At 36.7% G+C, this 12,660-nt stretch overlaps 1 protein-coding gene and 1 long non-coding RNA gene across 2 annotated transcripts; one reads left to right on the forward strand and one right to left on the reverse strand.

Moving 5' to 3' along the window:
- Window positions 1–257: 257 nt before the first annotated feature.
- dnal1 (dynein axonemal light chain 1) lies at window positions 258–3,733 on the forward strand. Its single transcript, XM_014476098.2, has 8 exons — window positions 258–304; window positions 718–756; window positions 863–972; window positions 1,615–1,670; window positions 1,764–1,819; window positions 1,972–2,098; window positions 2,277–2,417; window positions 3,673–3,733. The coding sequence occupies exons 1-8, from the start codon at window positions 302–304 to the stop codon at window positions 3,702–3,704; spliced, it is 564 nt and encodes a 187-aa protein (XP_014331584.2). The 5' UTR covers window positions 258–301; the 3' UTR covers window positions 3,705–3,733.
- Window positions 3,734–6,733: 3,000 nt separating this feature from the next.
- Window positions 6,734–7,040, reverse strand: LOC111610660. The gene is made up of 2 exons (XR_002753754.1): window positions 6,896–7,040; window positions 6,734–6,828 (listed from the first exon to the last, which is right to left on the reverse strand). It is a non-coding gene; the product is annotated as an uncharacterized LOC111610660 (long non-coding RNA).
- Between the last annotated feature and the right edge of the window lie 5,620 nt (window positions 7,041–12,660).

The following is a 12,660-nucleotide window of genomic DNA, read 5'->3' on the forward strand; positions in this document are numbered from 1 at the left end:
CATTATTGCTGTACTTCAGAAACGATCATAAGAGGAGGGTTAATTTAATTTAATTTCGTTTTAAAATATATTTCATTTATTAATAATTATTATTTTATTTTATTTTTTGCTAAATTGTTTATTTATACTAACAAGTTATTTCTTTACTAATCTACTTTGTGTAGATAAAAAAAATAAAATAAAATAAAAAATGCTCCAAAAATTTTGAAGTGAACACAGTGCGCAGGCGCAGCTTGTGGGTGCCATAGTAACCAGAGCCTACTGGCAGCTGTTAGCCCTAAAGCAGACATCAGCGGTCAACATGGTAAGTCCCTGTAGTTTCAGCTTATTTTACTCGCTGTTTGGTTATTTATTACTGTTAATACGTGTTACCATAGAGACGGTCATGCAGCCTCTTCCAGCTGATGCACACCGGTTTGGCTGTAAACTACATTTAGGAGAAGCTGATAGCTGGCTAACATCAGTTCAATAAAGTCTGGTTTATTGTGTGTGTTTAGTTTCCTGAACGACGTCAAATACAATTTTCTGTTGTGTGTCGGGATGAACAACCGGCATTAATAATGGTTGTGATCCAGCATGTTTAAAATGTTGGGGTTTAGATATAAGTGTTTATATTGTGATGTTGCTAGCTGGCCCTGGTTACCTTTTCCTATTCTAGTCTATCATCATTTAATAACAGCCTCGCCTACTGTATAATGTTTAATGTCATGTCTGCAGGCCAAGGCAACCACCTTGAAAGAAGCTTTAAACAAATGGGTAAGTGGGGGACAGAGCCTAGCAAAAGAAACACAACAATTGTTGTACTTGTTTTAGGTGGACATGTGTTGATTGAATTGCTGTTTTGAATATTTTGTGTATGCAGGAAGAGAAGAACGGGGAGAAAGCAAATGAGGCTAAAGAAGTTAAACTGTACGGTCTGATTCCCCCTATAGAGAAGATGGATAACTCTCTCAATGCATTGGGCCTCTGCGAGTAAGTCCTGTTTTTATGGAGCATCTGGTACTCCATAAAAGTACGAGATACTTTTATGGAGTAAAAAGTATCCTCGCTTGACAGAAAGACTACAGCAGCCTGTTTAGAAATATTTCCAGCCATAAATACAATGACATCGTTTTTGTGAGAAACTACATAAGGTTAGTCTATTTGGAAAAGTGTGCGCTGTCTGTGCAGGAAGCCAGAGTAAATAATAACCAAAAATTGTCTTGTTACATCTGTGTTGCTTGCAAATTGAAAACACATTTTTGTTCTCTATGCTTTAAATTTTCGTGGACATGCGTGATACAGTCAAATTATATTGTTATACTCAAGGTTATTGTAAAAACGGTGAAGCTCCCACCATGCCTGTCCAGGACTGTATCGATCTGCTACATGTGCTCACTCACACTTCCAATAGGATGATTTTACTTAGTTGATTACTATTAATTTCTTTTACAGCAGCACAATTTGAACAGCTATTTAATTCAGTTTTATCAATCCCCAAAACGATAGTAAGTGCGTTTATTGACTTGAGTGCACTATGACATGTGAAACAAAATACTCTTTGACGGTGAATCAGATATTATTGAGTTCATCCTTCACACACCTTAATATTTTTTTGTCCCATGCTCTGCTTAGGAAGCTGTCTCTGGCCACAAACGCTATTGAGAAAATAGCCAATCTCAACGCCCTCAGTGAGTACTTCCTGCTAGATTCATTTAACTCAGAGGCGCTGTTCTGTCCAACAAATGAAAACTTGAGCTAATTTATTGTTTATGTCATTTTAGAGAACTTGAAGATACTTTCATTAAGCAGAAATAACATAAAAAGTCTTGTAGGGTTGGTAAGTTACTTACAATCCTGAATTAACACTAAATAAGTAAATTTTCTGGTGTCATAAAGTTTGTGTCTTTTATTTTTCTCCCAGCAGAATATTTTTGGTTTCACCAGCAACTGAGCTTGTTTTGTTCATTTTCTTAACGTGTGCATTTGCAGGAGAGTGTTGGAGACACTTTGGTGGAGTTATGGATTTCCTATAATTTAGTAGACAAACTGAAAGGCATCAGCTCCTTGCATAAACTGAAAGTCCTCTACATGTCCAACAACCTTGTTAAAGAATGGGGTATGCTGCACTCATCAAGACTGATTTCTTTTTTTTTACATTACCAAAACTTTCTGTGTCGGTCTCTTTAGGTAATTGGTCTTAATCCATGTTAGTGAAATTATTATTTGAGGGATTTCCTTTTAAACTCACCTTATGCATTCAGTGTTAAATGTGTTGCTTTCTCTCTGTTATGTAGCAGAGTTTGTGAGGCTTGCTGACCTGCCCAGCTTGGTGGATCTGGTTTTTAATGGAAACCCGCTGCAGGAGAAACATGCCACGGAGGGAAGCTGGATGGACGAAGCCTCCAAAAGGCTTCCAAATCTAAAGAAACTAGACGGTGAGATTAACGAGCTTGCATGTTTCTGAAATTATTTTAAAAACTATGCCACATACATTTCAGTATTTTCAATTGTTCATTACTCATTATAGAAGTTATCATTGTCCTAACAGTTAGAACAAAAGTCATCTTTAGCTTCATCATCTACTTACTACAATGATTATATAATAAAGAATAATATTTGAAGTGCCAACCAGAACACAACCTTATATACATGAGCACTTTCCCCTCATTGATTTATATATTTTACTTAAGCGATTTCAACACTTAGGAAGATATAGGCTGCTTATTTTGACAGTCGCCAATGCGACATCGAAACACTCAGACAGCATGATGCTGCCACCGCTGTGCCTCACATTTGGGATTATGTTAGCAGGCGTCATGAATAGTTGTCAGTCGTCTTCAAAGTGCTGGTGTGGGGTTGCTTTGAGGTAAAAGGATCTGCAGACACAGCTTCAGATGAACAGCGAAGGATATTATTTTAAACTTCAGCCCATATCACGACATCTGACTCAAGAGGAACCTCGGCTGAATCATAGAACTGTTTCTGTAGATCTCAAAGCACAGCCTTTTATATAGATCATGAGAACATACAAACACATTACCACATCTGGCGTTCCTCAACATCTCCGTCTTTTAGCATATTTCTCCCACGTGCATACTTCCCACCTTTAGTCTCCCTTAGCTCAAGACCTTGATCTCCGTATGATGCCTCTATGTATTTAGTATTTAGTCAGAAATCTGTGCTGACAGAGACAACTCATGCTTGTAAACTTCCCTCTTTTACTTCTGAATCTCACAATGGACATGATGACGAAACACTTCCGTTTTAGTTTCATCAGGCCATGGTGAAACTAAGATGTTCCCAAATTTATTTCTTTTTTCACACAGTGCATTTACTGCCTCCAATATGGCATTTTATGTTGCTTTTGAATAAATGGATTAAGTGACATTTCAGTCTATGTTGGCAAGGAGAACAATGAACCAGCATCTTTACAATGTCTCGTTTTTGTTTTTTTGTGTGGAGTAAATGTGCACATTACACACCAAAACACACAGAATCTTTCCCCGAATAGAGTGATGGTGTTTTTACTTTTAAATTAACTGTTTGAACAGATGAAAATTGTACCTGAGGTTTAACCAGATTTGTGGGCATTACACAGCGAACAAAAAAAGTTGTTTGTCTTTTTATAACACGTATCTAAACTCGTAGTTTCAACTGTATGTGATCAGCCACTTTCTCTTTTTATTCCAGGAATTCCCATCATCAAGGAGGTGGACGAATAAGATGAAACAAGCAAAAAGAAAAAAAAAGAAAAAAAAAGACAAAAACTATTGTCTTTCCCTTTTTTATGTTGTGCATATTTTATAATGGTGCTTTCAATTAAAAAACATATTGAACAAAGCTGATGACTGCTGTTCAACAAGCACAACATTTCTCAAATCTCCTTTAATTTATTATCAGACGTTGCCAAATCTCAGATATTTCTCAAAACTTGCATGTGTATTCACATGGACAGCATTTCTTAATGTGATTTATAGCGTCGATTTTATTTTATTTTTTATCAGACTGTTAAGTAAAAAAAGATGCTTTCTGACTAAAACTCAGCTTGGTGGACCAAAACTGTTTGTTTGGTTGAATACATTCTCTAAAGTGCCCTTCATTTTACTTAAGAACTGAAGTACAGAGTAAACACATACTAAAGAGGAAAATCAATTTCTAGGTTCAGTTATGAAGCACTTGAAAATGTTTTCCGTCAAAATGTAAAAATTTTACTTGTTCGTTCTGATTAAGGAGATGCGAGTGGGTTGATTTCTCTTCTGGACATTTATTAGCTGGGTCAGTGTGATGAGAAGATTGCATGGCGGTCATTTAAGACTGGATAATATACTTGAGAGATGCAGGGAGGAGAGACTGTGGTTCTAATTTTGTGCTTCCCAGGAATGTCGGTGCTCCATACCAGCATTATCTATTGACTGACCTTGACTGCCGGCTGCAGCAGCACAATGTGTCCACAAACTATGATAAAACTCTGCAGCGCTCTGAGCTGTTGAGCATTGCCGATAAGAATACATGTCCTTATATGTCATATGAGGGGCCCCTGTTTGGAGTTAAAAAAAAATGTCTGCCTCAACAAGTAGCACAGTTTATACCGTTTTATCAAATAAGAAATTTGTAAAAAAAGATATAAAGCAGATAGAAAATAGTTTGCCTTTAAAAACAGTTTGCTTTTGTTTGAAGAGAAGGGAACCATATTTGGGATTAATGCAGAGCCAAAAATAGCAGAATCAATATTAACATGACCAAACTAAACAGTCTGAAGTGCTGTTTTAAAACATTTGTCATTGTTTCACTTACAAAAAATAAGTTCAGTGTGTGTTGCATGCCTTTTACTTCCACCTTTTGAGGTAAAAGGCTCTACAGTCACGGCTTATGGTGTATAATATGTTGTATACTAATACTAATTTGTGAAATCATTTATTTCTTTTTTTTTTTAGACATTGATGTTCAGAAATGAGTCATGAAGCAGGCGCAATTATAGAATAATCAGTAAACTTTAGGTTGTGCTTCCCATTACTTTAACTAATAAGTGAATACTTTGAATAAAAGCGGTGAAAGATCACAGGGGAGAGCAGGAGGAAGATATATCAGATAAAACTCCTTTAACCCCAACCCTTAAGGTCTGTTAAAAAAATCAATAAGCCAGCAAACTAAATTATGGCTATTGAGAAAGCTGGTTGACTGTTTGTCATCTATGCCTGCATTTCTTGTTTCACAATGTCAGTCAAGAATCAAGTGATCTGCAGAGTAGGGGCTCCTCAAATTGAATTGCTTTTAGCTTTCAGAGTAAATATTGTAGCGCTCCATGTATGCAAATGTGATGGTCATGTGCTTCACAGTCATGTGTGTGTTGTTTGTCTGTAAAAGAAACAAGCTTTGTTCTCTCTCAGGATATAACTGCGACATATAAAAGTGCCCCACTCCACCATTGGGTCCAGGATTTAAAGTGTTATCAAAAAAAATGTCTTTAGCCATAGTCAAAACTCTGCCTTTTCCTTGGATAAGTAAGCATGACTTTGTAAAGTGCCTCACGATTTATTTACTGATTTCCTGCTAAAGCAACAAAGGTATGTCTCCTAAAAGTTTTTTTTTGTTTTGTTAAGACTTCTTGATTAGGCTAAACTCTATGAACGAGACAAGGGATGAAAACATGTCAATCCACCATTTACAAAGTGCAGACACCAAAAACTATTTATTCAAGAAAACTGAAAATTGCATGCATTATAGTAGAATGAAGTCAGAAAGATGGTATGATTTCTTCTTGTCAGATGTCTGAGAACCCCCCCCCCCCCAGAATTTAAGCAGTAAAGAGTGCTATGCTAAACACCTAAAAGGTTATTTACACATTAAGAATTGGGCATGTGGCTTTGACATGAAAATGTCTTATTATCACAAAGATTTGTGTGTTTTTGCAGTTTGACATTTCTTTTCCGGTCACGGATACTCCCTGTTCGAGTTATGAAGACTACAGTGATTATAATAAATCTCATATTAAAAGTAACCATATTTTCGTCATTGTTTTTCTTATGAATCCGTTAGAGTATAAAATGTCATCAGAAGTGAATAAGGTAACTTGGTCTGTTGGGAATGTTGGCATGAATATTGCTTGTTTATACCATCTTGTTGTCAGTTTACTTTCGTATAAATAACCAAATCTTTTTGGTTAAGTCGTTTTAATTCTGGAATAGTCACATGTCCAATATTTCACTGCTAACTTTGTCTAAAAACTTTGCTACTCCAGCCACAATGTTGTATTTAATCACAAGGAAACTGAAACTGCAGCAAAATGAGCCTTTTTGATTTTTTAAAGCGTAATGTCAATTGTTACATAACACCTGATCATGCTCGACCACTTAACATGTATATTATATTATGTTACATATTCAGGAGAATGGCGGTGCTAGAATGGTGATGCTGTTGAAGAAAAGTGAAGAGACTGAAGAAGCTCTGGTGAGGTCTTCAATTAGTTTATTGAAATATGCATTTAATTTTTAAATAAACTAAGCTATTTTATTATGAAAACAGCAGGTCAGGGGAGACTTAGGAGAGCCAAGTGGAGCTTCAGGGTTTGAAGATATAAAAATTATATTAGTTATTATAGAACTAGAAAGGAGAACAGGTGAGGACTGATGTCAGGTTGATTTTGTTTAATGTTTCAATATTTGTTTTCATTATTTCCACACTAAGGCTAATGGTTATAATGACATGATCGGCTCTAATCTTTTGACCCACATGCAGACTCAACAAGTCCAAGTCTAGGAAAAGGGATTTATTAACAAAAGATCAAACACAATTGACAGGTCCACGTAGCGTCTCAGGATAATGGAAGTGATCCACAAACGGCGGCACCTGGAACAGAGCTGTGTTATTGGTGGTCAGAGGTGAGTTGATCTAGATGCAAATAGAAACTGCTTACTCGTATGACGATTCTGGTGAACTGTGGGGGAAGGTTGTCCTGAAACCCGTGTGGAGTTTGGTGGGGGTAATGTGAGCCAAAGGTCCAGATGGAGTTAAATGATGGCTGGGAATGGGCAGAGCAGGCAGGCAGATTCTTCGCACGTAAGAGACTTGGAGGGTGAAAACAGACGGACAACTAATCCTGTTAAATGTTGTAACTGGATGAAGTCATACTGCAGCATATGCAGGGTGCATGGTAAGAAAAGAGGCAGCTGAAATTCAAAAAGTTAAAAGTGATAAGAGAATTACTTATGCTGAAGCAGGGAGAGAAATAAAGAATAATGTTAATGATCCAAAAACAAATTATGAAAGGAAAAGAATTGCAGACAATAGTCAGTGTAATAGTACATTGGAAAAATTGACTCCTTTTCTTGCATATATCATAAATTGCTCAGAACAAGCAAGAACTAAAACTGAAAAAATAAAAATCATAGTAAAGGCAACTACAAAGTTTTTTTAATGTCAAAGATTTTATCTTGGGGAAAAAATCCGTGATGAACTTAGACATGGTGAAGGATCATCTGAAGCCGAGGCTTCTCAAATCGTCACATAATTCTAATATTACAATGAAACGCTCGCAGTCTAACAGCAAATGGTCAGGAATTTAAAGGTTTCAATAATAATCTAAATACAAAACCAGATGTAATATGCATTCAAGAAACATGGCTCAAACCGTCATTACAGTTTAGTGTTCATAGTAGAAGTTCTGCAGAGCTGTGATTCTTGAAATATGCTGCCTCCTTTTAAAGGGGTGTAAGAGGTATCTGTCCAGCCTTATGCCTCGACACACACGCACACCTGGACGCAGAGGGCAGGGGGTCACCGCTGACCCCCAGCCCTTATGTCCTGGACACACACACACACACACACAGATGGCAGGGGCTGGGGAAATCCCTTTCTTTCAGGGCCTGGGGCTCAGCCCTGCCACACGCACACACCCATGGAAGCTGAGACATACCTTAGCTTCCTGAGGTTAGTATCAGAAAGCTGATTGTCTTCCTGATACAGACCTCTAGTTTTATTACCTCTGTTTAAAACTAGAGGTATTAAAACATTCTATTTAAATATGCTACATTGTATATTATGTAATATTCTGCTTAGTGATTAACTATCACTAATTGCTTTTCATACTTTAATTCCCTCACAAGTGGTCACATGTGCGCACACAGATGGCCTGCTGTAGATCTGGAGAGCTGATAATCGACGAGCATGGTAACCAGAAGTTGCGAGGATGAACCTTTAAATTGCACCTACTGGATCTGTAGAGGAATATGATTATATTAATAGTTAAAAATTATGTTGTTTGGTGGGTTCGCACTAAGATATGTTTTAACCTAAAAGAACTATATTGTGTCAAATGGACTGGGTCAATCTGAAGAAGCGGAAATACTCTTTATGGAGTTGTTTTTTACTGAGGAAATCTGGCGTCGTTAAAGGTCAGTTTGACCTGAATAACTTGGAACTCCCTTCCCTTCCCTTTTCTTGCTTGCAAAGCATAAAATTGGACCGAAATGTGATGGGAGGAAAGCTGTTTAGACTGATAAGGATAACATATGAGTGATGGAGTGGCTTGTTTACCACTTTTGAAACGGAGCAGATGTTCGGGGTCAATAGGTCAGAAGATTCCCAAAGAAACTCCAGTACACACTGTGATCGAATGAGTTCACTGACGGACCGGAACCATGTGACCACACATGCAGGAAATCAGCCGACACAAATAATCAGACTTTACTTATTTTATTCTTTTTTAGCGCTGGAAAAGAGAGACTCTTACCCTCACAGGCTAGTTTGTTGTGGAGTGAATATAACCGAAATTATACAGCATCTGCTCAAACACGGAAGACACATTGCTTATATCCTAAGGTCCGCCTCCTGGTCTGCTGATGTGTCACGTCACTAAAGGTCCTCCCAGTGGTCATCCGATGCTCTAAATTAACTAAAGTTAAGTTTCGTTTCTACAGAAAGTTTCCATATAAAACAAAAGGCTTTTGTGTAGAATCTTTGTGTCCGTAGTTTGTGTGTGCGTGCATGTATGGTGCGTGTCTGGAGGAAACGTCTCAACACATCCAAACAGCTTACTTCCCACTCACATTTTGGTCCAACTTCGTGCTTCGCACGCAAGGAAAAGCTGGGAGGTTAAGTTAGATTGACCTTTAACGGCGCCAGATTTCCTCCGCAAAAAAGCAACTCCATAAAAAGTATTTCCGCTCTTACAGCTGCGCAATAGTGTTTAAAGGAAAACATTCAATTTATTCAGCTCCAAATAATATCAGATTTAGAAATTATTGTTGTAGAAATTTGGACAAATGATGCGAATATTAAAATAATAGATTATTACAATCCTTGCAAACAATTAGAAAAGTTAAAGCATGAAACAATCCTAGAGCCCTGGAGAGGGAAAATAGTTTGGTGTGGGGACTTCAATGCACATAGCACTTTATGGGGAGATCAAGATGATTCTAATGGAGGAATTTTAGAAGAGATTGAATAAAAAGAATTGGTAATATTAAATAACGGGGAAGGCACTTGGGTGGACTTGGTAAGAAGTAAGGAATAGGCTATTGATCTGACCTTAGTTTCTCAATCTTTTGCTGATAGTTGCAGATGGAGAGTGTTTAAAGAAAACACGATGGGGAGTGATCATTATCCAATTTTTGTCAGGACAGGAATAGACACAGAAGAAGACCAGGTAGAAATTGAGAGGAGGTGGAAATTAGGGAAAAGCAAACTGGGATAGTTTTAAAGTGATGAGTGAGGTTAATATGAAATATGTAGATACAAATAAACCGATAAATGAATTAAATTCAGAAATTAATCAATGTATTATTAATACAGCCAAAATATTTATTCCTAGAAGTAGTGGTATTAAAAAAAAGAAAATAGTTCCTTGGTGGACACCAGAATGTTCAACAGCAATTAAACAGCAGAATAAGGCTTTTAAAACACTTAAGAAAATTATTTGTTTCCTAAATCTAATTAATTATAAAAGAAAACAGGCAGAAGTTAGAAAAACTATATGAAATGATAAAAGGGATTATTGGAGGAAATGATTCTTTGGGGAAAAATACAGCTTTAGACAGGGTTTGGAATACTATTAAAAAAATGTCTGGAAGTTCAAAATAATATTTATTCACAGTAATAAAAGATAATGGAAATATTATAATAAATAATAAAAATAAAGCTGAGTGATTAGTTAAAGTTTTTGCAAAGATTCATAGTACAGAGAGTCTAAATAATAAAGAAAAAAGAGGACGTGAAATAACATTACAGAGAAATATTGAATTATTTCATAATGATGAAGATTGCAAGGATTTTATTAATATGAAGTTTTCTTTGTTAGAATTAAATAAAGCATTGAAGGATTCCAGTAAATCGACTCCTGGGAATGATCAAATCGGTTATAGTATGTTAAATAATCCTAGTGATATGAGTAAATCTTTAGTTATCTTTAGTGAGTTCACATTCTGTGCTTTACTGTAGTGTCTGTTGTAAATACATGAATCCTTGCAGGGTCATCAGGACGCAGAGAGTCAGAGTGAAAGAGAGACAGTAACACACAACAGTAGATATTTAAATGTTTGTGACTGAAAATGACAGGAGAATAAAAACCTTTAGGCTTTTTGGCATCAGTGTTTTCCAACCCTTTGAAAGCCGGGGCTCATGTTTGGTAAGTTATCGAATGCAGAGCTGGAAAGTGAGAGCTAAGGTGTCTGTTAGATGTGAAAAGTATAATTTCTAATTATATTTGTAGGGCAAGCTGTTGCACTGATGTAGAGAGTTGTTCTAGAAGAACAAAACTTGTTTTTTAGATTTTACTTGTGTTGGTCAAACTACTTTACTGAGTTTAAAACTGATGAGTTTTATCCTGTGAGTTGTTTTTTTTTTTTTACTATATCACAATCTGGTAGCTAGCTTGTGTGTGCTACCGGAGTATTTAGCTTGCTAGTTGTGAGGCAAATGATAAAGTGTTCAGTCCTGGAATGTCAGGCATTTTGCTGGTTAAAGACTCAAGCCATTTTGTTCAAGAGGAAGTGGAAGATTATGTTTCTTGGGCAGTTTGCCAAAAGAAAATGCCCAAAATAAAACATATCCCCTGGCAGTGCTAGAAAAGGGATGTCAAGTTTTTTACTCTCTTAAGCCACCGCAGCTTTTGCCCAAACTTGGAAAAAAGCTTTCTTCCTCCAAAGAGACGCAGGAACAACTCATCTCAGTGACACGTTTAATCATCTTTTCTTTTCTCTTCTTTAGATGAGGCTCATCGGCAGCATATGAATTAACATGTGGTCACATGAGCAGTCTCAGAGTGGCCAACATGCGGTCACATGAGTTGTCACAAAGTAGGCTGAAAACCTACAAACCGGTAGGAGAAATGTTAATTACAGACAACAATGAGTTCATTTTAACTTTAAGTAATTTCTCAATTAATAATTTAATAATTTACTTGTAAGTTAACAGTGAATGAATAAATAAACTATATTCTAAGCAGTGCAACTAATCTGTGTCCAAGTACATGAAAAACATTGCATCAAACAACAAGTCTATTTTGGTCTTCTGAATTCAGTCTGAATCATGTAAACTGTGAATAATGTCAATTTCCTACCAGTGGTGTCTTTGAGAAAGCTTTCAGTTGAGGGTCTTTGTCTGTAGAGAGACCAGGTTACCTTGCAGATTTGGCTGCTGAGCTTGAGCAATGAAAGGGACGGGAGCGCTTGATTCCTTGTGAAGTGTGTGGCAGTTGGGTGGAGATGTTGAATGCATTCAAAAGTGTTGGATTTGCAGATTGAACTTGACACACATATGTAATATATAGCGTAGTTAATTTATTACCAGGGGTGGCATAGTTACTTTGAAAAAGTAACTTGATTACTCAATTAAAAAATTCCTCCATCAGCTAGAAAATGTGCATCTCTCTTTTCCCTCCATTCTTTACGTGTGTGATGTTACTCCCCAAGGAAAAAGACGAAAGCAATAATAAATGTCTTTACTACATAAAAATGACAAATATAGTATCACACATAACTTTAATAGTAATGTGTTAGATTACTGGTTACTAAAACAAGGGGTCAGATTAGAGTAATGCATTACTAACCGACGTGCTGATGACACCATTGTTTATGACATTTCTGTCAGGTTTACAATATGTTTACGATATTCCCTGTAACTCAAAGAATAGACTTTAAAATACTGTTGTTAGTTTACAAATCACTGAACGGCTTAGCACCACAACACATTAAAGATCTGCTGTTGTTGTATCAACCTTCCAGACCTCTCAGGTCTTCCGGTTCTGGTTCTGCTCTGCATCCCCCAGAACCAGAACCAAACGAGGAGAAGCAGCTTTCAGCATCTATGCACCACAAATTTGGAACAAACTTCCAGAAAACTGTAAAACAGCTGAAACACTGACTTCTTTTAAATCTCGACTAAAAACCGACCTGTTTAGAATTGTATTTGAAACGTAATCAATTACAAATTTATTGATGGAACTTGACTTAATGCTGTGTTTTGATTGTTGATTCTATGTTGCATTGTGGTTTCTGTGTTTGTAATGATGTAAAGCACTTTGAAATGTCTTGCTGCTGAAATGTGCTATACAAATAAAATTTGATTGATTGATTGATATGTCGCCACCCCCCAATGATAAACTCGTTCCTCCCGTCCTGCTCGAAGCGATTGAATTTTATGGCACTAGTGAGGTTCCATAGAGGTCCGCTGGAAGCGGGAGGA

Source organism: Xiphophorus maculatus, chromosome 13, assembly GCF_002775205.1.
Source record: "Xiphophorus maculatus strain JP 163 A chromosome 13, X_maculatus-5.0-male, whole genome shotgun sequence".
Taxonomy (NCBI): Eukaryota; Metazoa; Chordata; class Actinopteri; order Cyprinodontiformes; family Poeciliidae; genus Xiphophorus; species Xiphophorus maculatus.

Coding starts and splice junctions, on each gene's coding strand:
- dnal1 (XM_014476098.2), top strand. Junction 973..1,614: donor AATGCATTGGGCCTCTGCGA/GTAAGTCCTGTT, acceptor TGCTCTGCTTAG/GAAGCTGTCTCTGGCCACAA. Junction 2,418..3,672: donor AAATCTAAAGAAACTAGACG/GTGAGATTAACG, acceptor TTTTTATTCCAG/GAATTCCCATCATCAAGGAG.